The sequence below is a fragment of the Anguilla anguilla genome, chromosome 2, assembly GCF_013347855.1.
Source record: "Anguilla anguilla isolate fAngAng1 chromosome 2, fAngAng1.pri, whole genome shotgun sequence".
Taxonomy (NCBI): domain Eukaryota; kingdom Metazoa; phylum Chordata; class Actinopteri; order Anguilliformes; family Anguillidae; genus Anguilla; species Anguilla anguilla.
In genome coordinates, this window is record NC_049202.1 from 55,561,029 (window position 1) to 55,585,416 (window position 24,388).

At 50.5% G+C, this 24,388-nt stretch overlaps 1 protein-coding gene across 2 annotated transcripts; it reads left to right on the forward strand.

The window, feature by feature from the left end:
• Positions 1–23,841, forward strand: fasn (fatty acid synthase). 2 transcript variants are annotated; one of them, XM_035405599.1, is made up of 42 exons: positions 1–186; positions 4,351–4,494; positions 4,991–5,143; positions 5,486–5,659; positions 5,932–6,132; positions 6,255–6,377; positions 7,729–7,844; positions 8,164–8,298; positions 8,627–9,095; positions 9,413–9,600; positions 10,107–10,296; positions 10,531–10,625; positions 10,908–11,042; positions 11,200–11,403; positions 11,641–11,756; positions 11,970–12,145; positions 12,265–12,456; positions 12,548–12,628; positions 12,730–12,918; positions 13,183–13,362; positions 13,668–13,871; positions 14,134–14,447; positions 14,643–15,029; positions 15,142–15,306; positions 15,411–15,526; positions 15,800–15,954; positions 16,138–16,341; positions 16,443–16,593; positions 16,819–16,997; positions 17,141–17,260; positions 17,433–17,555; positions 17,641–17,864; positions 17,979–18,177; positions 18,260–18,411; positions 18,492–18,583; positions 18,755–19,152; positions 20,207–20,395; positions 20,552–20,779; positions 20,905–21,116; positions 21,196–21,294; positions 21,392–21,643; positions 21,844–23,841. In XM_035405599.1, the coding sequence occupies exons 2-42, from the start codon at positions 4,368–4,370 to the stop codon at positions 21,979–21,981; spliced, it is 7,545 nt and encodes a 2,514-aa protein (XP_035261490.1). In that variant the 5' UTR covers positions 1–186; positions 4,351–4,367; the 3' UTR covers positions 21,982–23,841. The 2 variants fall into 2 exon arrangements, with proteins under 2 accessions (XP_035261490.1, XP_035261491.1); XM_035405600.1 differs by having other exon boundaries at positions 4,330–4,494; positions 21,844–21,981.
• Positions 23,842–24,388: the final 547 nt, after the last annotated feature.

Genomic DNA, 24,388 nt, shown 5'->3' on the forward strand with positions numbered 1-24,388 from the left:
AAAGAGATAGAGAATCAAAGAAGCAGGAGAAATTCAGAGAGGACGCAGGGAGTAGTAAAGATCGCCATTGTCAGAAGCCGGCAGGAGCAGAAACTAAGGAAAACTAGATAAAGGGACCTGGAGTGGATACATCATTAGCGACTGATAGACTATTTCGTGCGTGTGCCAAGGGTAGCCAAGCATCAGGTATGAGCTTTTATCTTCTTTCTTTATCTGCAGTGCAGTTAAATGCAGCCCGGTGTCCAGTTCAACGAGACATTACGAAAACTTAATAGTATAAACCTATATTGGCCGAAGAAGTCTTCCGGTAGTTACAAATAAGGAATTCGTTTGTCGTTTTGATTGGTTAACTAACAGCAAATACCTGTACGAACATATTGCATGTAGCCTACATGACTTACAAAGTCATTCATCTTCGTGTTAGTAAAATAAGCCATATAGAAAGGGAAAACGGTACACCGGAATAAATTAAACTGCGTAAAGCATGGGAATGTACCACGCCATTGTGGTCGTGTCTTTGCTTGAGCTCTCCCTCGAGAAGGCTACCTAAATATATTTTATGTATTGCAATTTGGTAAGCAGATTTGATGATGTTATTTATTCTACTGATGATTAATTCTGCTGAATTAAACAATCCAGAGGGCATAGCAATATTACATCAGAAGATTGACTAAGTAGCTTCATTGCTGAGATCATGAAAGGTAGCCGGCATCTTGTTCTAAATTTGGATGCTCTTCAGACGACAATACCCACAGTGAATTCGTGTAACTGTTTCTTTAACTATAAAGAAAGGTGATGGAAATTGAAACATTAGGATATGGAAGAGCACGTTATATGAACTTGGCGAGTGTTCAATGTGCGCAGGTGGGGTACAGTAACTGTTACCAGATACAAATATCAGGTTTCCTTTTGGTGCAAGCCTCAGGTGAGGCCTATGGTTGCCCGAAATAGTGATTAAAGAGGAACATTGTTAATGTGATTATACGTCATTTAATTTCAGACAATCAAATCGAGCATTTGCGCACATCTCTTATCTCTTCGAACACGACGCGCAGTAATAGGCTCTTTCGTGTCACATGAGTGATCTAAACCAATCACAAGAAAATGCGCATTGAGTATGAAGAGAAAAGCAGCGTGCAAATAATCAGCTGACAAATTAAAATGTTTCGTACACGCTCTGTGAGGTTCCATTACTTGGCTGTCTTTACAGTTTCTTTACAGCTCTTCATTGGGTTCAATAATTAGCTTTGTTGAAGACGATGCTGAAGAGCAATTATCTGCCAATGCAGGCATTTCTCAAAATGGAGGCAGGCGTTTAGTAATTGGTGGTACACCACACTTTCTGCTGAATGCTCCTCCTTGGGAATAATAATTATGCATTATACTTCATAATGCACTAAGAATATTATCTATTTATAGAAGCCTTTATGAACTCTTTCACCAAAAACTACATTTAACTTTGAGCAGATCAGAATTGTAAAATTTAAAGTAACATAAAATAAAATAGCAAGCGCGTGGTACAAACGTTATTTAATTTTAATTTAATTTTCAGTGTGTGCTGCACAGAGTTGTCTATGCAACATTCACAACATCCACAGCACTAACAAGTAGAGTTAGACTAACGACTGCATGTGGAATTTGTCATGTGGAAAGCATCCACACGTGATTCTTCTGAATAAATTCCCAACAAATAATGTCTTTCACTCCTGCCAGTCATGGCTGATATAGCGTATGCATGACTTTTATGGAATTAGAAATGGAATTACAGTAAATTTCAGTCTTACATGAGCGATTATTCATGATCTTATATCTGTGAAGAATGTGTTGGCCTCCTGAAATGCATATTGTATCTCCCTGTCAGGTAGAATTATTTAAAATCTGTGACACTATTTCCAGAAAGTGGATTTAAATTGTATTGACAAGTTTGTTAAAGTAGTAAAGCACACTTTGGCCTTACTTTTTGTTGTAATGACATCATGAATGGTGACATCAGTGAGCAGAAAGCCTGGGCCTCCATGAGATCTGGGTCAGGTAGATTACATCCACTGTCATGGAACCTGTTTATACGTTAAATCTCATCCTGCGCTTCTGGTTGCCCTGCTGGCCCAGAGTCAGTTACATTTTATACATGGTAAATGTATTTTACTTTTTCCAACATCCATTCTGTTTGAGGTCAGAAACCAGATTCTCCAGTCTAGTCTCAGAATTAGCTATGGAGACATTACTGAACCATCAATTGCCTTTTGTCTGCTTGTCATCTGTGTTACTAACAGTAAACATCAATAAAACAATGTTATTCCCATATTGCAGTATTGTGCTGGAAATCAAACTTGAAGGGCATCATTAAAGTAAAAACTATGGATTATTATTATTCAGAGTATCTTGTATTGAAACTCTGTACTAGCTTACACCCGATGGAAACAGTGTCCTTTTTATTACTTTTGGCTGCATTCTTTTTATATTCTTATGGTTTATCGTTTAAGTATAGGCCTTATCAGTTATGTTAGGTCTGAATAAATTGAGGGATGGAAAAAGCACTTGTTGCAGGTATAGCCATTCATTTTCATTAAAAGTAACACAATGTAGGTGAATAAGGTGTGCTTGTATTGTGCATCCCCTAGAGGAAGGTCAGGTTTTGACACTGATGGTATGGCTGGAACCAGAATAACACAGTGGAACAGGCTGAAGCATGACAATGGCATTTCAGTTGCACTTTAAAATACCATTTTCTTTTCCCTTGTGTTCACTGAATGGCTCTCCTGGGCTGGCGCATGTTAGCACCTGCTCAGCCCCGACCCCACCCTATCTCCTTGTTTTGTCACTAAGGAAACAAGTCACTCCCCTTTTCTTTTATCTGAAGCGATGGCCACCAAATGACAACCATCTTACACACGCACATACAGACAGGCAAAGCCATACACTAAATACTGGTTGGGTCTGAAAAGCACAATTTTAGCTCCACCCTCTCATCCTCATTTCAGAGGGAACACAGCTGAGTGATATCGAGGAATTAGCTTGCTAAAGAGAGTGGTGAAATGAAATACCTGGTAGCTGGCTGTTAATGCAGATTAGCGTACAAATCAGGCTGAAGTCACGCACATGGCCAATAAAGTTAATCACTGCACAAACAAACTGGCAGCTGGACAAGGAAGCTGCATTGGGACTGTAGACAGAGAGCCATATGAAGCAATAATTTTTCCCTTGCTACATCGAGGAATGATTGATTGAGCAAAATTAGTCAGAATATTGTCCTTAAAAAGATAATTGCAGAACTAGTCAAAACCCCAAACTTAATGGTTTGCTTTAATATCTGTGGGCAAAAAATGACTGTTTTATTAGACAACCTAGTGTTGTGAGTAATGTTTTTGCTTCTGGGTTGACTAGAACGTACTTATTGTTTGGAATTCATTTGTAACTATATATCCTATTCAGAACTTCTGGAGGCCTTCAGTATATAATGTTATATTATATAACTTGTGCCAGTCTGACCCATGTGATTTCTGTTTCTAATTACTGTGGTATGCTGCCAATGACATAGCTAAATGTCAGCTCAAAAAGAATACTTTACCCTGGAATGATAATGCATGATTAACATGTGATAAGTGTCATTGATGGAGCCCCACAATTGCTATCACTGTTAGAGGAAATCGCAGCACTATTCTGTTTTGGCGTACAATCACATTGGGTCAAGCCAAGCAGGGTGAGGATCAAATTAGTGTAAGAACCTGCATGCCAGACTGGTCTTGCACAATGGTGATTAATTGGATTTGACAGGCTTGCTGGTGAAGTTTTGAATTTTCCCATGTAGAATGACCCGCAGTGTAAAGCAAATAATCTGGGCTGGTATTCAGTGGCCCTTGGTGGACTGTTGCAGCTGGACCTCAACATTTACTCATAAAAGGGTGTGCTCTGTTCACATCAGCTCTTCTGAAATCTAGACTCGGCTTCTAGGCCTCCTGTTCCATTTTGCCCATGAGAAGGACGAAACAGAGCGACACTTGTACACAGTGCGATGGTCAATGGAATCTCAATATAAGCAGGAATGCCATCTCTGTACCACCATTGTTAACCAAAGTGGTCTGGCAAGCCTTGGTACAAATCACTTGGCACTGAAAGGAGAACAAAGGTCTGCAGTACTCCAAGCCCCTTCCGCACAGAAACCCCCCTAGGGCTGAGCAATCCCACCTCAGTTTCACAAACTGACCCCCTGCTCAGTAGACTTGGCCTACAAGCCACTTTTATACAGGGTGAACTGACTGGAACCGCAGGTCCTTTTGTACTTTATTATAAAAGATTATGTATTTCTGAATTTCATTCTCTGTTTAACAGTTCCTCCTGTCACTTCTACAGACAGAGAAACTCAGACCATGGAGGAGATAGTAATAGCTGGAATTTCAGGCCGACTGCCTGAGTCTAACAACCTGGAGGAGTTTTGGGAGAACCTCTTCAATGGTGTGGACATGGTGACCGAGGATGACAGGAGGTGGAAGCCAGGTGAGATCGGCAGGGACCCTGTACCTGAGCTTGACATCTTCCATGAATGGTTTGACTTGTCCAGCTAGTCACTTGCGCACAGTTACTCTCCCTTCCTTTTGAATAATACTTAATTCAGAGTCATTCTGAATGTTAGTGTGTCTGCTATGTGGCGAATGTACCTTTCTTGCCCATCACTTCCTCACCGGTGGTTTTCTCCTCCTCAGTGGCTGGGCCTGCAAAGTGGGTTGGCAGGGTTTTCTTCCTGAATAGGGCCTCCCTTCATGCTCCCTCTGGCACCTCTTTAATGCCCTGCTCTCTTTCATGTGCAAAAAACATCACAGCACAGTGGCATTATTCTGCACTGCTGACCGGGTCTCAGAAAGGAAGAGTGCTCTGAATGTCCTTTCATCCCCAAAATCTGACAGGGGCGGTTCAGCTGCTCATGAAATGACATTCCCAAATGCGCAGCCTCTCTCTGCCTCGGAAGTTAACTGATGCGCTATTCCCCTCTCAGGTTTGTACGGCTTGCCCCGGCGAAACGGAAAACTGAAGGAGATCAATAAATTTGATGCCTCTTTTTTTGGAGTTCACCCTAAGCAAGCCCACACCATGGACCCCCAGCTCAGAATCATGTTAGAGGTCGCATATGAAGCCATTGTAGATGGAGGTGAGTCACTGCATGGAAAGCAATTTGATCACAGATTGGCATCGTCAACAGGAATTATTTAGTGAACAGAAGCCGTGAGCTACGTAGGTGTACATGGGCTAGCTAAAAATAACATTTGTGAACCAGTAGATTTGCTTCTGGATTAAACTGGGATTTTGTTTAAGCAGTTGTATTCATATTTACACAGTACACTAGCTGTATCAGGTATGTTCAAAATAAACATTTCACCAGTATTTCATTTTTTGGTCTAGTTCTGTGATCATAATGTTTGAAGAGCTGCACCTTCCTTTGGTTCTTTTTCATGTTGTAATGCCCCTCCCCCCCTGCTCTCACTGCTGACAGGTATAAACCCGGTGTCCATGCGTGGTTCTAAGACGGGAGTGTACATTGGCGTCAGTGGTACAGAAGCTGGAGAGGCTTTCAGCCGTGACCCAGAGGAGCTTTTGGGGTACAGCATGACAGGCTGCCAGCGCGCCATGTTCGCCAACCGACTTTCGTACTTCTTCGACTTCAACGGTAGGCATGAGCAGGAAACACTGAGAAGCACAAAAGGGTTCTGTATTGACTTAGAAATTGGATATCCGTCTCCGCTCCCCCACAATTTGAAATTAGGCACACCCTCCTAACAGTGAACATCAGTGGCCATCACTGTGTATGCACTAGGTTGGCACCTGAGGTTTCTCAGGACCTAAATCTGACAGAAGACTGTGTAGGTTCTTCCATTCCTCTGTGTTCTGTGAATGCTGAGGGCATCCATGGTGGTATATATCTGTGTGTGCTTTCTCTAGGCCCCAGCACTTCCATCGACACGGCCTGCTCCTCAAGCCTGCTGGCCCTGGAGAACGCCTTCAATGCCATCCGACATGGACAATGCGACGCTGCCCTGGTGGGCGGGGTCAACCTGCTGCTCAAGCCAAACACCTCTGTGCAGTTCATGAAACTGGGCATGCTCAGTCCCAATGGCACCTGCAAGTCTTTTGACTCCTCAGGTAAGGAAGAGAACCCCCATGGGGCAAAGTCCTTGACTCACAGTGGCTAATTGAAGGAAATGATTGAACGCTTCTTGCGTGAATGGCAGTTCCTGATTGTGCGGTGTATGTGTGCCCCCCAGGTGACGGGTACTGTCGCTCAGAGGCAGCCGTGGCTGTGCTGCTGACCAGGAGGTCTATGGCAAGGAGAGTATACGCCACAGTCCTCAACGCTGGCAACAACACAGACGGCTACAAGGAACAAGGTACGGGGAAACCTTGATAATTCCTAAATCCGCGGCTAATCTTGTGCAAAAACTCATGAATTTGTGAAAGCAAATCGTGAAAAGCCCGCCAGGGGCTTGATCTGGTACTTTAGTTGGGGAACCTTTCCCCCAGTCACTTTTGCCACACTTACAGTAGAGGCGGTGTTTATAAACAGACCGAGCACGCGGAGACCTGAGCGTCGGCTTTTAGTGAATGCTGTGGCGTCTTTCCCAGAGGCACCGCCGCCGCTGACCGCCACAGTGCCCCGGGTCCGCGTCATGTGCTCTGCATGCCAGCTGGGACAGTGGCTCATGTCTCTGGACACATGGCCACATTTCTCACTCTCACTTCCTCCCGGGGCGCCAAGTTCATGGCGCTGGACTGCCAGCCAAAAATAGTCACCTTGTGATCCGTTCAGAGAATCGTCGCTATTTCAAGTGTGTCAGATGCACGTAGTCTCTGTCCTCGTTTTTTGGTCTGTCTACGTATTGATCACGTATTAGTAGGCATGCTGTACATTCTTACGTCAGCATCTTGCGCAGACTGAACGTGCCTGTTAATTGCGGTCATTGTACAGAAGTATCGATAGTGGTTATCACTGTTCTATTCTCGTGTATTGACTGTCTGCCAGACAGATTGTGGCGTTTATGGATGAAGATACCTTTTCTAAGAGCGATTAGATAAAATGTCTTGTCTGCAGGATCACTGTGCTATTAGCCTAAAAATGGAGATATTACATGCAGTTGATAAACCAAAGACTTTCATTTTTACAATGCCCTTCCTGGCCATTTTAAAACCAATGTGCGCTAAGTAGGCACAGTTAATATCACACTCAGACCTTGTTCTCCAGCCATGATTTGGGCAGCAGTCTAGATTTTGTGTCTCAGCAAGCAGTGTCCCAATTCTTGAAGCCATTAAGCCCCGCTTTCCTGAGTGTGATCACTGCCATTCTTCTCACAAGCTGAATGAGGAACAAGCACTGGCTGCTTGGTTTCCAACTCAAGCAGTCCTTCCTCATCAATCACAGTTACTGTGAGAACAAGGAGTGTTTTTTTCTCCTTTTAAAAGGCCTGTAATGAGCCTCCCCCAGCCTGTCTGAACACTACCCCATCAAAACACTAGCCACAGACAGCAGTGACAGCAGATAGACTCCGAATAATACTCTGTACCTCTTATATCCCTCACAGTATCGTAGCCAGAAGAGTACTGTTTTCAGAAAGGCCTAAAAGGTGCCAGGGACTTTGTGCTCTTGTAAGGAGAGAGTTGGGGTACCTGAGTGAGTGTAATATGGGCTGTGGAGTGGAGTGCTGTGCTCTGAGTGTCTAACTCCTGTGGCCCCATCTTTTCCAGGTGTGACCTTCCCTTCAGGAGAGATGCAGCAGCGTCTGGTACGCTCTCTCTACCAGGAGGCCAACATCTCTTCTGAGCAAGTCGAGTACATTGAGGCCCACGGCACAGGCACCAAGGTGGGTACAAGAAAGGCTCACGGACTCACACACAAAAATCCGTTTTCACTGGGGATTTTTCTGTACCTGTACCCCTCAAACATGAGCTGAAATTGATAGTTTTGCAGTTTGACACTCTTATGGTCACATTTTGTTGTTTCCCCTCCTCAGTATGTCATACTTGACCTCCTTAAGGTTAAACTATACAGCCTCGACCTGTGCTACAGTATCATGTGTTCATGCATGTAGTCCAGTTTTGGAGGGTGATGAGGTATGTGCATTATGGAGCAATGTTACGGTCCCGTTTCTCTCACATTAATTGGTGAATTCCTCCCGCCAGGTCGGTGACCCTCAGGAAGTGAATGGCATTGTCAGCGTCTTCTGCGAGTCCAGGCAGGAACCTCTTCTGATTGGCTCCACCAAATCCAACATGGGCCACCCTGAGCCAGCATCTGGCCTGGCTGCTCTCGCCAAGGTGAGGGGGGTGTGGGGGGGAGGTGGCTATCTCGCATGTTCCTCCATCGGCCTCTGGCCCCGTTGCTAACTGAGCGCCTGTGGCCCTGTTGCTAACTGAGCGCCTGTGGCCCTGTTGCTAACTGAGCGCCTGTGGCCCTGTTGCTAACTGAGCGCCTGTGGCCCTTTTGCTAACTGAGCGCCTGTGGCCCTGTTGCTAACTGAGCGCCTGTGGCCCTGTTGCTAACTGAGCGCCTGTGGCCCTGTTGCTAACTGAGCGCCTGTGGCCCTGTTGCTAACTGAGCGCCTCTGACCCTTTAGCTAACTGAGTGCTGTCTCTGTGTCGCCAGGTTGTCCTGTCCATGGAGCATGGCGTGTGGGCCCCCAACATCCACTACAAAGACCCCAACCCCGACATCCCCGCGCTGACGGACGGCAGGCTGCGGGTGGTCTCCGAGCCCCTCCCCGTAAAGGGCGGCATCGTCGGCATCAACTCCTTCGGCTTTGGGGGCTCCAACGTGCACATCATCCTGCGACCCCCCGGGCTCCCGGGTCCACCCCCCACGCCCCAGGAGGCCCCTGCTGTGCCCAGGCTCCTGCAGGTGTGCGGGCGCACGGAGGAGGCTGTTCGAGAGCTCATGCAGACTGCTAAGGACAACAGCGCCAACGACAGCTTCCTGAGCGTGCTCAACGAGGTGTCGGGCATGCCCACCGCAGCGATGCCTTACCGGGGCTACTCTCTGATTGGCAGCCCTTCGGACGTGTCAGAGGTCGAGCAGGCGCAGGCCACGCCCAGACCTATCTGGTACATTTGCTCAGGTGAGGAGACGCACGCATAGGTAACGTAACGTCATTTACATTACGTTTTTGCCTTTAGCGGACGCTGTTGTCCTGAGCAACTTACTCTGATTACATTTCGAAATGGAATCCATTTATGCAGGTGGATATTTTACTCAGGTTAAGTACCTGGCCAAAGGGAACAACTGCAGAATGACAGCAGTTCTGTCATTGGTGGAGGGAATGGAGAACAAATTAAACCTAAGAGTAAGACCACTGAAGCGACGAAGCGCAGTTTGGCGTCGCGTTAGCGTCTGAGAAGAGGCTGAAGGCTGAACGTGGCGTGCGTGTGTTGGCAGGGATGGGCACGCAGTGGGCGGGCATGGGCCGCAGCCTCATGCAGCTGCAGGGGTTCCGGGAGTCCATCCTGCGCTCGGACACGGCGCTCCAGGACACCGGCCTCTGCGTGTCGCGCCTCCTGATGGAGGCCGACGAGAGCACCTTCGAGGACACCGTGCACGCCTTCGTGGGCCTGGCCGCCATCCAGGTGAGCGGGGGCAGCGGGTCTGGCCTGCCGTCCGAGGGCACAGCGGCACCGGGGAGGGAGGAGGGATTCCATTTAAACACCACGCTCTGTATTATCCGTTATAATCTGGCTGGAGGAGAATGGGAGCGCTCTGGGTATTGAACACTGGATCTCACTGTGTGAAATTGCACCTCCGTCTGCATGCTGCTCATTTGTAATGATGGATTACCCAGGGCCCTGCAGTGCTCCCGTTTTAGGAGCGTTTGCTCCTGAAAACTAGTGTGTGCTAACAGGAAAATTTATTTTGGAGCATATCTACTAACTGGGATGCATTTGTGTGCTCCTAAATTTTTCAACTTAGGAGCACATGTTTCTTAGAACAATGTTAACACAGAGCCCTGATTACTATACATTTTCTATGGCTTGATTAAAAACTAGGTTCTCTTACTTCACTGTCTGCTCTGTATAAAATGGCAGCATGGCTCTCACTCAGATTTTGAACACTCTGCATTCGAACGCTCACACAGATCGCTCAGATCGACCTGCTCCAGACCATGGGCCTGCAGCCGGACGGCATTGTGGGCCACTCGGTGGGCGAGCTGGCTTGCGGCTATGCCGACGGCTCCCTCAGTCACCACGAGGCCATCCTGGCGGCCTACTGGAGAGGGCGGAGCATCAAAGAGGCCAACCTGCCCCCTGGGGGTATGGCTGCAGTAGGTAAGCCCCTGCCCCTGCCCCTGCAGCACAATGACACCATTATACCAGCACAAACCTGACATTGTAGAAGGCTCTCCTATCAGTCTCAGCAAGCCGCTCCAACAGGGGAAATGGGTCTTAGTAGGGAGGGTTGAAGAGTAATCAACAGTAATAATGCCACTTTTTCACCCTCACTCTCCCCCCTTCCTCCCTCCCTCCGTCCCTCTCTCCCTCCCGCCCTCCCTCTGACACCAGGCCTGACATGGGAGGAGTGCAAGGCCCAGTGCCCACAGGGAGTGGTGCCAGCGTGCCACAACGCTGAGGACACCGTCACCATCTCCGGCCCACAGGTGCGACCAGCTGTGCTGACATTTTCTGTCTTCAGAAATTTGGTTTACTCAACATCTGTACAGTTAAAGCATGTTCTTTCGGAGGCTGAAAGTGCAGAGGACTGTTTGATTTCTGTACTTAGATTTAGCATTTTTTTTTATTGCCAACTTGGAACACCAGTGATTTGGCATGCTGCTCATCTTGAGCATCTTGCTTATCCTGAACAGTGCTGAATGTGGTGTGCCAGCAGTACACTGAACCTGTATGTGTGTGTGTGTGTGTGTGTGTGTGAATTTGAGCAGGAGTCTGTCAGCCAGTTTGTGGCGCACCTCAAGGAGACTGGAGTGTTTGCCAAGGAAGTGCGCAGTGCAGGTGTGGCCTTCCACTCTTACTACATGGCCTCAATCGCCCCGGCCCTGCTGGCTGCGCTCAAGAGGGTAAGCGCCGAGTCCACCTCAGCAGTCTGTTTCACAGCACCACCTACTGGCCAGGGGTTGCGCAACACCAGGGCAGTCCGACACCTCAATCTCAGCACCTTTCTGCTGATGTCATTTTCACTTGAACCAAACCAACCGGTTCCCTCCCTTCACCCAGGTGATAAAGAACCCAAAGCCCAGGACCGCCCGCTGGATTAGCACCTCCATCCAGCAGACGGAGTGGGAGAGCCCCCTGGCGCTCTACTCCTCTGCAGAGTACCACGTGAACAACCTGGTGAGCCCCGTGCTGTTCCAGGAGGGCCTGAGCCTGGTGCCCGACAACGCCGTGGTGGTGGAGATCGCCCCACACGCCCTGCTGCAGGTAAAGCTCCCGCACGTCCCAGTCAGCCAATCGCACGTCTGTACACTGCTGTTCTGAACGGGAGAACTGTCAGACACGGAAAAGGTGATGCACTGATGCACTGTGACATGAAACAAAAAAACTAGACAGAAATGAATGTGGTGCTGCATGTGCCGCTGCACGTGCCTGGATGACTGTGCAGCTTGTGCTTGAGATGAAGGGCTGATGTAAGAGCGTGTGCTTTGGCTCCCCCTGCAGGCGATCCTGAAGCGCAGCCTGAAGCCCACCTGCTCCATCCTGCCCCTGATGAAGAGGGGACATGCCAACAACCTGGAGTTCTTCCTCTCCCACATCGGCAAGGTCTACATGCACGGGTGAGTGTGCCAGCGGCCGCGTGTCCTCCCCACCTGCTTTCACAGCTCTGTGAATGCACAGTATTTCACAGAGCGCTTCCATCCTCACATGTCAAATGTAGTATTCACTCCTCACCCTTTCATTCCGGGGGTTTCTCGATGTCTGCTTGAGTTTTGTTGTTGGGATTTTAGTTTCAGCCTTTTGACTCTTAAAGGGTTCCCTCTGTCCCACAGGATAAACGTGGACAGCAACAAGCTATATGCTCCTGTAAGTTACCCAGTTCCCGTCGGCACCCCTCTGATCTCCCCCCACATCGGCTGGGACCACTCACAGGACTGGGACGTCCCACGCCCCGAGGACTTCCCCACCGGGTCTGGGGGCTCCTCCTCCGCAACAGTCTACAACATCGGTGAGCACCAGCAGGGAAGGGGCATCACGCGTCGGACTCTCAGTCTGCTGGATACAGCTGTGGTCATTTTTCAGTGTGCCAGCGTACTTTAAAAATGTGGTGTGACTCGTGCTCGGCAGACGTGAACCCCGAGTCACCGGACTACTACATGACGGGACACTGCATCGACGGGCGAGTGCTGTACCCGGCCACCGGCTACCTGGTGCTGGCCTGGAGGACCCTGCTGCGGAGCCTGGGGGCTGTGATGGAGCAGACCCCCGTCATCTTCGAGGACGTCACCATCCACCGCGCCACCATCCTGCCAAAGACCGGTGAGAGGGGCGCTCCTCTTTATGTAAAACGCGCGTACGTTTGTGCCGCCAAACCTGCGTTTGTCACTCACTGGCACGCTTCTCTCCTCAGGCTCGGTCCAGCTGGAGGTCCGCCTCATGCCCGCGACCAACAAATTTGAGGTGTCGGAGAATGGCAACCTCACGGTCAGCGGTAAGCGGCCTCGCTCTCTCCTCTCCTGCGACGTTCTCACATCGCTTATCGTCTCCTCTGCGGGGTAATAACACCGCCGTTTTCTGTGTCCGTCTCCACAGGCAAAGTCAGCGTGCTGGAGGACAAGGCCATGGACACCTTCCTCTCTCAGATGAGCCAGCCCGTGGACGGGCCCGAGGAGAGCGACCCGAAAATGCGCCTGACGGCCAGCGACATCTACAAAGAGCTGCGTCTGAGGGGCTACGACTACGGCAAAACCTTCCAGGGCATCCTGGAGTCCAACAATGCGGGTGAGGCCTTGCGCTGCCCTGTGCATTGTGCTTTTTCTGTTTGTCTTTATTGTTTCAGTCTAGCCCAGAATCCACTGATCTGTACACCATTTGGATGGTTTACTTTGTTTACTTGGTCTGTTCTGTCGGTCCATGCATGTGATATAGAGATCAGTGCTGAATTAGCACAGCTTTGATCCAGAAGCCCCACTGTGTGTGGATGCCATTAGCCCTGCTTTGTAATGCTGTCTGGAGCGTCATGGTGCTGTTGTGCCTGTGTTCCAGGGGACCGTGGCAAGCTGGAGTGGAGCGATAACTGGGTGACCTTCCTGGACACCATGCTGCAGATGATGGTGGTGGGCCTGGCGGGCCGCAGCCTGCGTCTGCCCACCCGCATCCGCTCCGTCTGCGTGGACCCCGCGCTGCACGCCGAGAGGGTGCAGGACTACGCCGAGGGCAAGAGAGGTACGCTCGCTGCTCCTGCTCCAGAGCTGTGTGTGTGTGTGTGTGTGCGCGCGCGCGCGTGTGTGTGTGTGTGTGTGCGTGTGCACGCATGTGCTTGTGTGTGTGTGTGTGCGCATGTGCTTGTGTGTGTGTGTGTGCACATGTGCTTGTGTGTGTGTGTGTGTGTGTGCGCGCACGCTTGTGTGTGTGTGTGTGTGAGTGCGCGCATGTGCGTGTGTGTGTGTGTGTGTGTGTGTGTCACCGATACCGCGCACCCCGTCCCCATTCCGCACCGTAACGTCCTCACCCTGCTCCGCCCTCCACAGCTGTGAGCGTGCAGGTGAACCGCTGCCTGGACAGCATGGAGGCGGGGGGAGTCCAGATCTGCGGCCTCCACGCCACGGTGGCGCCGCGGCGCCAGCAGCAGCAGAGCCCGCCCACGCTGGAGGAGTTCGTGTTCGTGCCGTTCGCTGACGACGAGTGCCTGAGGAGCAGCGAGAAGCTGGCGGATCAGCTGAGGCACTGCAAAGGCAAGTGGCTGACCGAGGAGCAGACTGCACTCAAGAAAGTTTCAGTCTCATTTTCACCGGTGGGCACTGGCCTAAGGTGGAACCATTGACTTTGAATGAGAAAGTAAAGCACAACTTTTACCATAATTTCCATAGCACATGCTAAATGTGTGAAAGAAATAACCTTTACTAAAATGGTGTGTGTGTGTGAGAGAGAGAGACAGTGAGAGAGAGAGGTGGAAATGGAGCATGTGTAATGCTGGTGTTCTCTCCCCTGGGGCAGGTCTGATCCACAGGCTGCAGAGGAAGCTGGCTCAGCAAGGGGTGAAGATCTCCATCCCCGGCCTGGAGGGGGCGACGGAGGGCCAGCTGATCGAGGCGGAGTCTGAGAAGGGCCTGCTGCGGCTGCTGTCCGTGCTGTGCGGGCTGGAGCTGAACGGGAACCTGCGCTCGGAGCTGGAGCAGACTGTGCAGAAGGAGAGGGACTGCCTGCTGCAGGACCCCCTGCTGGGCGGCCTGCTGGACTCCCCCGCCCTGCGCCACTGCCTGGACATCACCCTGGAGAACGCCACGCCCGGCCGGATCAAAGTGCTGGAGGTGAGAAACGGGACCCTGCGAGATACCACAGCAGCAGTACATTCAGGCACTCCATTAAACACCTTAAATACGAGCTCTGGACTTCAACTCCCATCAGGCCCTTTGTAAACTCCCCCGTGGTGCTTTAACAGCTGCATATACAGCTCATGGTATTGTTGATGCAGATGCTGAGCGCTTTCCTCCTGCTCCTCACAGGCTCTGGCCGGTGACGGACGCATGTTCTCCCGAGCCGTCGGCCTCCTGAACATCCAGCCCATGCTGCGCTTGGACTACACCGCCACCGACGTCGCCGCCGACCTGCTGACCCCCCAGCAGGCCTCTCTGGATGACCTGGGCGTCTCCGCCGGCCAGTGGGACCCCCTCAGCGGCCCCGCCCCCGGCAACATGGGCGGAGCCGACCTGGTGATGTGCAACTGCGCTCCCGGCCCCCTGCCCAACCCGGCCGAGGTCCTGGGGAACCTTGTCTCGGGGGTGAAGGAGGGAGGGTTTGTGCTGCTGCACACCCTGCTGAAGGGGGATACGCTGGGCGAAACGGTGGCCTTCCTGACCGCGCAGGACCGCCAGCAGGACCTGCTGACACAGGTAAGAGAGGCGGCGCTCACACAGGCTGTGTCCACTGTGCTGTTCCCACTGTGCTGTTCCTGAGGTCACAGTGCGCAGGAGTCATGTGGTGGTGTCTGTGCACATCTTGCAGGCGGAGTGGGAGAAGGCCTTCGGTCAGGCTGCTCTCAGCGTGGTTGCCGTGAGGAGGTCCTTCTACGGCTCTGCGCTCTTCCTGTGTCGCCACAAGGCCCCCAGCAAACAGCCCATCTTCCTCTCTGTCGATGCAATGGACTACCAGTGGGTGGAAACTCTCAAGGTGAGCACTCTAATAATGTTTTACGGTGTATTTTTGACTGTTTGTTTTTTGAGTTTTATCCAGTGCACAGGTCTGTTATTAATGTCCTTCCTGTCGCTTGTCAGTCCACCCTGGCCCAGGCCTCAGACAGCCCCCTGTGGCTCACGGCAGCTCAGGGAAACTCCGGAGTGGTGGGGATGGTCAACTGCCTCAGGCAGGAGCCTGGCGGCAACCGGATAAGGTGAGCCCCCTCCCCCCATTCCCTCTGTCTGTGAGAGCCCCTTCAATTCCCTCTGTCTGTGAGAGCTCCTTCAATTCCCTCTGTCTGTGAGAGCCCCTTCAATTCCCTCTGTCTGTGAGAGCCCCATTCCCTCTGTCTGTGAGAGACCTCCCATTCCCTCTGTCTGTGAGAGCCCCTCCAATTCACTCTATGATTAAGAGTCATGTTGATGCTGTTTGTATTTTGGGGTGCATCGCTCAATACTGATGCTGTGTCCCCCTTTCTCCTTGTAAGGTGTGCGTTTGTGTCCAACCTGAGCAAGGCGTCGTCCGCCCCCTCTCTGGACCCCTCCCACAAGGACATGCAGGCTGTCCTGGAGAAGGACCTGAGTGTGAATGTGTACCGTGATGGACAGTGGGGTGTCTTCAGACACCAGCTCATTCCACAGGGTCAGTCTCCTCTCCTAACCTTTAACAGTGGAGGGGGCAGTGTGTGGTACAGAAACATGTTGTGTACACTCCTTTCTCTGCCCCTGGAAATGTATAATAAATGTTTGCTGTGGTTTCCCCTTTGGTCCAGCAGTACTTGCTTTTAAAGCTGTGCCTGTGTGTGTGTGTGTGTGCGTGTTTCAGAGCTGAACGAGGAGCTGACGGAGCAGGCCTATGTGAACGTGCTGACGCGTGGGGACCTGTCCTCTCTGCGCTGGATCGTCTCTCCCCTGCGCCACTTCACCCCCAGCAACCCCAATATCCAGCTCTGCCGCGTCTACTACTCCTCCCTCAACTTCAGGGACATCATGCTGGCCACCGGCAAGCTGCCGCCCGACGCCATTCCAGGTAGGGCCCTGAGAGCTGCCGCCCCTCTCGCACCCGAGTCCCAATGTGGGGCGGGGCCGGGAGTCCTCTCGCAGTCCCTCACAGCGTGCCACCCTCCGCAGGAGACCTGGCGCTGCAGCAGTGCATGCTGGGAATGGAGTTCTCCGGGCGCGACCCCAGCGGGCGTCGCGTGATGGGCCTGCTTCCCGCCAAGGGCCTGGCCACCTGCGTGGACGCTGACAAGCGCTTCCTTTGGGACGTGCCGTCCAGCTGGTGAGTGGCAGAGGGAGAGGGCCACGTGCCATGTGTGCCGTGTGGCGATGAGGATGTTATGGGAGGTGAAAGGTCTGCAGAGCTCAATAGAGCAATGCTATCTTCTGCCAAGAAATGGGAGAACTGAGTCCTCTGTGGAAAATGTATGATGGGAATTTATCTCTGCGGATTGTTCTGGAAATGCGTGTGGAAAGTGGGTAAAGGCGGTTCCTCTGTGTGGTGCAGGACTCTTGAGCAGGCCGCCTCGGTGCCGGTGGTCTATGCCACGGCGTACTACGCCCTGGTGGTGCGCGGGCGCCTGCGTCCGGGGGAGAGCGTTCTGATCCATTCGGGCTCCGGCGGCGTGGGCCAGGCGGCCATCGCCATCGCCCTGAGCCAGCGATGCCGCGTCTTCACTACCGTCGGTGAGTCTGCCGTGCCTGTGCCCACCCGTGCATCTCCGGTCCTGAGTAATTCTACAGCATGGCCCACTGTAAGACTCCATGCAGTTTTCTCATGAGTACTGGTTCTCTGGGGGAGTTGACCTGTGTCTGGTTCTGACCCACAGGCTCTGCGGAGAAGCGGGCCTACCTGCAGGAGCGTTTCCCCCAGCTGAATGTAGAGTCTTTCTCCAACTCCAGAGATACCAGCTTCGAGCAGCACGTGCTGCTGCACACACAGGGCAAAGGTGAGCCCTCATTTCAGCATACTCTGTTGTATTTGTCTCAGAATATTGCTTATGATTTCTTAAAAAACGGACAGCTGTTTTTAATAGCTGTCTGCATGTGTACTGTACTGACGAGTTGCATGATGTTGGATTTAAATAGTCAACAAGCAGGTAATGTGTGTGTGTCTGGCAGGAGTGGACTTGGTGCTGAACTCTCTGGCGGAAGAGAAGCTGCAGGCCAGTCTGCGTTGCCTGGCCCGACACGGACGCTTCCTGGAGATTGGAAAATACGACCTTTCCAACAACTCTCCCCTCGGTGAGTAACCTGAAGCGCTCAGCCGCGCAGACCCACGGTTCCTCTGAAGCGCCCGACCTTTGACCTCATCCGCTTCCCGACACAGGCATGGCGCTCTTCCTGAAGAATGTGGCCTTCCACGGCATCCTGCTGGACGCCCTGTTTGAGGAGGGGAACCGCGAGTGGGAGGAGGTGTCGGAGCTGCTGAAGGGCGGGATCTCCAGCGGCGTGGTCCAGCCCCTGCGCACCACAGTGTTCGAGAGGAACCAGGTGGAGGAGGCCTTCCGGTACATGGCCCAGGGCAAGCACATCGGCAAGGTCCTTCTGCAGGTTAGACCCGCCCCCTTCCTGGCCCAGAGGGAACCATTGGCTCTTCAGCAGGCAGTGAGAGTTCGGGTTACGGTGTACAGTGTAGGTGTACTGATTTGATATGTTGGTTCGTAGGTGCGAGGCGAGGAGAAAGGAGCAGGCGTGCAGCCCGTGCCTCTCTCTCTTCCTGCTATCTGCCGTACTTCCTGTCCTGCCACCCACTCTTACATCATCACCGGAGGCCTGGGCGGCTTTGGCCTGGAGCTCGCTCATTGGCTGACGGAGAGGGGGGCCCGCAAACTAGTGCTGACGTCTCGCTCCGGCATCCGCAACGGTAAGCGTGTGGTCCGCCGGCTGGATTTGTGTGGGTTGATGTTATTGGCGCTGTTATCTGAGTGACGCCATGTGTCGCGCAGGTTACCAGGCCAAGCGGGTTCGTGAGTGGCAGGGGATGGGCGTCCAGGTCCTGGTGTCCACCAGTGACGTCACCACCATGGAGGGAACACAGCGCCTCATTTCTGAGGCTGCCAAACTGGGCCCCGTTGGGGGACTCTTCCACCTCGCCATGGTAACGCTCTCTGCCGTCCTCCTGTATTTCACAGCACAGGGGTGATGGAATGTGTGCAATGACCTTCCCTGTGCCTCCAGGTCCTGAAAGACGGAATGCTGGAGAACCTGACTCCTGATCACTTCCTGGATGTCAACAAACCTAAATACAATGGAACCATTCACCTGGACAGGTAAAAACACACCCCTACTGCTGTCACAAGGACTTGGCCTGACTTCAAGAGAGCTTTGAATTCCTAGAGCAGTTACAAAGGCCGAACTTGAAAACCAAACGGAATGCTGTGCACTTTGTGCTGAGTGACAGTTGAAGGCCGGCTTTGTGACTCCGCCTCTGATCCGTGCAGGGTGACCAGGCAGCTGTGTCCGGAGCTCAGCTGCTTCGTGGTGTTCTCCTCCGTGAGCTGTGGCCGCGGGAACGCTGGCCAGAGCAACTACGGCTTCGCCAACTCCACCATGGAGCGCATCTGCGAGCAGAGGCGGCACGACGGCCTGCCCGGCCTGGCCGTGCAGTGGGGCGCCATCGGCGACGTGGGCGTGGTCCTGGAGACCATGGGCGGCAACGACGCCGTCATCGGCGGGACGCTGCCGCAGCGCATCGCCTCCTGCATGGAGGTCCTGGACCGCTTCCTGAACCAGCAGCGTCCCGTCATGTCCAGCTTCGTGCTGGCCGAAAGGGCGGCGGCCGCCAAGACCGAGGGGGCGGGGCAGAGGGACCTGGTGGAGGCAGTGGCCCACATCCTGGGTGAGTGCAACGTGTCCTACACCATGATATCTCAGGAGCCCCACTAAGAGTGAAGCAGCCATGGTGATGAAGTCACGTACGCCCTTCTGAATTTACTACTTGGCATGCATTTCAGCAGGAAATATGGTTTTAAAAGTGGAAATTAGGTTTCTTCGTGGTGCATCCATTTAAGAACATATTCAGTAGTGCAGTCATGCTTCTTGTGGCCCATACGGACAGAAAATGGACTGCTTCAGTGCAGGCTATTGCCAGGAGTTCCACCAGGCTGACAGTGCATGTTGATGTCATCCAGGGAGGAAGGCCTCCAGTGTGTCATTGTGCATCAGGGAAGCGGTTAATGAGATGATTCATCCCCCTGTGACACAACATGATCTGCACAGCCTCCTGCTTTGAAAGAAGCCAGCAAATCCATCAGTAGAAATTAAGCAGCCTGCTGACTCAGCATTTTACGGGATGTGCATGCTGGTCCTCTCCCTCCCGGATTAACAGCACCATGTACCAACAGCCCAGGCCTATTAGAGATTGCACGTTCCAAATAAGAATGCAATTTGTGGCTCCAATTAGGATATTGCTATTATACTAACTGGCGTATTGCGTATAATTGGAATGTGTCTGCTCCTCTGTGGCACTGATTAGCGCTCCCCAGTAGGAACCCAAATGCTCTCTGAACAGCCTCATTAGCACCCTCCTTCCAGCCATCACATTTGCTGCTCTGCAGGACTGCAGTGTCTTGCCTGCTTGAGTTTGTACAGGGAAATGATCCTGGTCCAGGACTTAATATTAGGCCGTGTCTTTAATTCATCTCTTCAATTTAGGTTTCTACAAATTTAACCAAAAAAGCGACTGCATAAAACTGATGCAGTAGATTATTATTGATCAATGAGTCACATTCTTTGAACACCAATTTGTAAATACTTTGCCTGTCTCTCAATTGAACTATTAACCAAATGGCTGTTCTTAAAACATGGTACTGTATATGCAGCATTCTTTAACTGAATGGACTGCAGTCTGGACTCCCCAGTGCATTATTCTCACTCCCTCTGTTCGCCCACAGGCGTGCGAGACGTCAGCAGCCTTAACGCAGACGCCTCGCTGGCGGACCTGGGCCTGGACTCCCTGATGGGCGTGGAGGTGCGGCAGACGCTGGAGCGCGACTACGACATCGTCATGGCGATGAGGGAAATCCGCCAGCTGACCATCAACAAGCTGCGTGACCTGTCCAGCCAACAGGGCCGCACCGAAGGTGAGCACATCCGGGAAATCTTCAGTCTAGAATCGGTGGTTGTAGATCGTCCAATCAGATCACAGTACTTAACGGAGTGTCCTCAGCGTCTGCTTCACCGTTAATGGAAGGGAATATAATTGACCTGTCTGTGTGTGTGTGTGTGCGCGCATGCAGAGCCCAGGTCATCGCCTCTGAAGAGGGCCAGTGCTGACGTCCTGTCCGAGTCTGACCTCAGCCTGCTGCTGGTGAACCCAGACGGCCCCACCATCACGCGCCTGAACGAGGTGCAGAGCGCCGAGAGGCCCCTCTTCCTGGTGCACCCCATCGAGGGCTCCATCACGGCCTTCCGCACGCTCACCGCCAAGCTCAGCGTGCCCTGCTACGGCCTGCAGTGCACTAAAGGTAAGCGCGCTCCGCTGGAAGAATAGCCCTCGGCCGTTGCCGCGGCGACCGCTTGGAGCAGCTGTGCTTGCCGCTCTATTTTGAGCCCTGTAAGTGATGCATCTCTGCTGCGTCTCTCTCCCCAGTCGCTCCCCTGGACAGCATACAGAGTTTGGCCTCCTACTACGTGGACTGCGTGCGCCAGGTGCAGCCGGAGGGCCCCTACCGCATCGCGGGCTACTCCTTCGGCGCCTGCGTGGCCTTTGAAATGTGCTCTCAGCTGCAGGCCGCCCAGAAGGCTGTGGAATACCTCTTCCTGTTTGACGGCTCGCACTCCTACGTGGCAGCGTACACACAGGTGAGAGCTTCGCTCTTTTCTCGAAAAGCTCATTCTCTGTGCTCCTTACGCAGTCTAACGAAGGGCATCTTGTGTGCAGAGTCACAGGGCGAAGCTCACCCCTGGCAACGAATCTGAAGCTGAGACTCGAGCCTTGTGCGCCTTCATCCAGCAGTTCACTGGCACAGAGTACAAGGAGGTAAAATCAATCTGCCTACACTTCGCTAGTTGCTTGAGCCTTGTAGTATATATGCGCTGTCATCCAATCACCATTTCTTTTCCCTCTGTCACTCCAGCTGTTGGACATCTTGCTGCCCCTGTCAGACCTGGAGGCCAGAGTGAATGCGGTAGTGGACCTGATAACCGGCAGCCACAAGAACATGAACCGGGAGAACCTGCACTTTGCAGCCTCCACCTTCTACCACAAACTTAAGGCTGCTGACCGCTACGTACCGGCCGCCAAATACCACGGCAACGTCACCCTCCTGCGGGCCAAGGCCAGCAGCGATTACAGGGAAGGACTGGGTGCAGACTACCGGCTACATGAGGTGAGGCTCCACCCATTCCTCATCTGCAACATCTGTCTAATATCTATGTGATACATTGATGTTGTTGTGTATTTCTGTCAATCCTCTCAACGGTTTTTGAAATAAGAAAGTGTGTGCTGTGTAATTGTACTTTCAGTTGTTGACGTCTGACACTGGAGAATGTTTTGGTTTTTTCTGACCTGTCTGGGTCTGACCTGCAGGTGTGTGATGGGAAGGTATCGGTCCATGTGATTGAGGGTGACCATCGCACCTTCCTGGAGGGCGAAGGTGTGGAATCCATAACTGGAATCATTCACAGCTCACTGGCTGAGCCCCGTGTCAGTGCCAGAGAAGGTTAAAGCGCCTCCCAGTCCTGTACCGGCATTCCTACAACCCGTACACAAAAGGCCCCGCCCCCTAACCTCGCCTCCCTCAGCACTGGACAGACTCCACATCATCCAGCACTGGACTGTTCCGAAACGCTTTTCACCAGCTAGACAGTGGCCTTGTCTTCAACATCTTTAGTACAAACTTTGACATGGTGTAATCTGCTGTGTGCAAAATATATCCCTGTATACATGCTGTACCAATACAGTTTTATGTTTTTTTTTGTTTGTTTTTTTTTGTACTGTCCTGTTTATTTTTATCATGTTTTGCATTATAAATATAGTATAGAATGCACGAGTTACCATGATCTATAATGGCACTGTATAATGGCGTGTGGCAACTAATTTTAGACAAAAATTGATAATGATAGACATAACCTGGTGTCTGAAAGGTCTGCTAAAGGGTTTTTAAAGCTATATAGTATTTGCATATTGATACTTGATAATATGCCAAGCTATAGTGGGCCCTAATGATGCAGACCACTTCAACTTACACACTACACAGCCTAGCGTATTACAGTGCAGAGCTACCCTGTATATGTCTAGAGGTGCCTGATAACCACTGTTAAATGTGCTGAAACTGTAGTTTAGTGAAGAGGATACCTGTATAAAATGTTGCTTTTTAGTATAATCAGTAACGCTTTATTAATTACGGCAGACATACCCTAGATGGTGTCTTTGTAGGTGCTCTTTAATTTCAGAGCTGATTGCATTGCCTTGCAAAGATGCTGGAACTGTCTGTTATATCAATAGAGTAATTTTGACAGGAGGAAGGTACACTGATCCATAGTGCTGCTGGAAATGCATCAGCCCAGACAAACCAAAATATCTTTACGTTGAGCGTGTTTTAAAAAATATAATTAAAACACATGGCATGCCAGTCAGTGCAGCGACACTTTCTGTAGTTTTGCTTGTAATAACGTGCTTAGGAGAAAAATGTACATTCCTGCTATGGAAGTTAGGGAATTAGTTTAAAAAAACAAAAAAAAAAAAACGCCAAATTGCTTTCTGAGAAGGTCAGTACTGAAGTACGTGTATTCAGTTTCTTGGTATTTGCTGGAAAAAGCTGTATCGTTTCTTTTAATCATGTGGTCTGATCTTTAGGATGGCTGCCCCGAGTTCTGCCTATTTCATTCTTGCTTAATGCTTTGTGTTTTGAATCTGAGAACTATTTGGTTCAAATACTACTGTTTTAGGCCAAATTACTGCTACAGTATAACTACTAAAATACTTATCTCACCATTTAAATGTATGGAAATCTTTATATTGGGATATTCCTTCGATACATGATTGTACGGATAATGTTCATTCCTCAAATATAAGAAGTTAAGTGTTAAAATTGGAAAATCACCAGTACTAGGTTATAAGAGACAATGTGTTCCAAATATTTGTATTCATCTCCAAATGCTAACTGGTCTATTCTATTTGAACTGCTGTATTAACAAAAATATCATCGTCAGATTAATTGGACAGAATTCTTTGTAGAGTATGTGTAAATAATATAGGTGGAACAGGCAGTTTATGCCATTTGGTCCAGAAGAAATGCATTTATGTGAAGACCACTATTCCAGCCATCACTCCCAGACCTTGATTGATCGACTGGAGAATGCAAAAGGAGACCGATTCAGCCAGCAACAGTCTGATCTGATTTCTGAGACTCAATCGAGTCAGTGAAGAATCTGATTTCTACTTTAAGTGTCATTGTTTGCAGTGTTAAGGAAGAGAAACAATTGAGTGTTCCTCTGTTTTTTATCATTATTGTTCTTTTTTTAATTCAATGCAGTAATTTTCAAGTATTTATTGTACTAGTCCAAATAAATAGCTATCACTAAATCTTTGACTCTGTCTTAATTGTGCAATTATATTTTAGTTTACTGTATTTAGTTCACTGTTCTGTAAAAATCTTGGAGACTGTCCCTCTGTCTAAAACTGGGACATACAACAAAGTTTAACTCATTTTGGTAGATGGCAGAATTGGAAAAATGTCTGCATTTTTCTAAGTAGTTCACCCAAGTAAATACTACTATAATGCTATTCAACAAAATTGCACCAATATGAGATATTGATTTCATGCAAATAAACTGGTTTAGGATTTATTTCATGTGAAGAATTCTGTTACCTGCCAATGTGAATTCATGCAAGCATTTAAACCACAACCACATTGCTCCTGTCCAACACAGCATGCTCTAGCTTCTGAGCACATACTGTTTGAAAATAAATAATAAAAATACTTTCCCAATACATTAAACACCTATTCACATATGTACACTATATGACCAAGAATATTCATGATTTGGGCTAGGCCCCTTCTCGTGAAGCCAAATCATAATGCAATGACATTCTAGACAATCCTGAGCTTGGGGAAGGCCCTCTCCTGTTT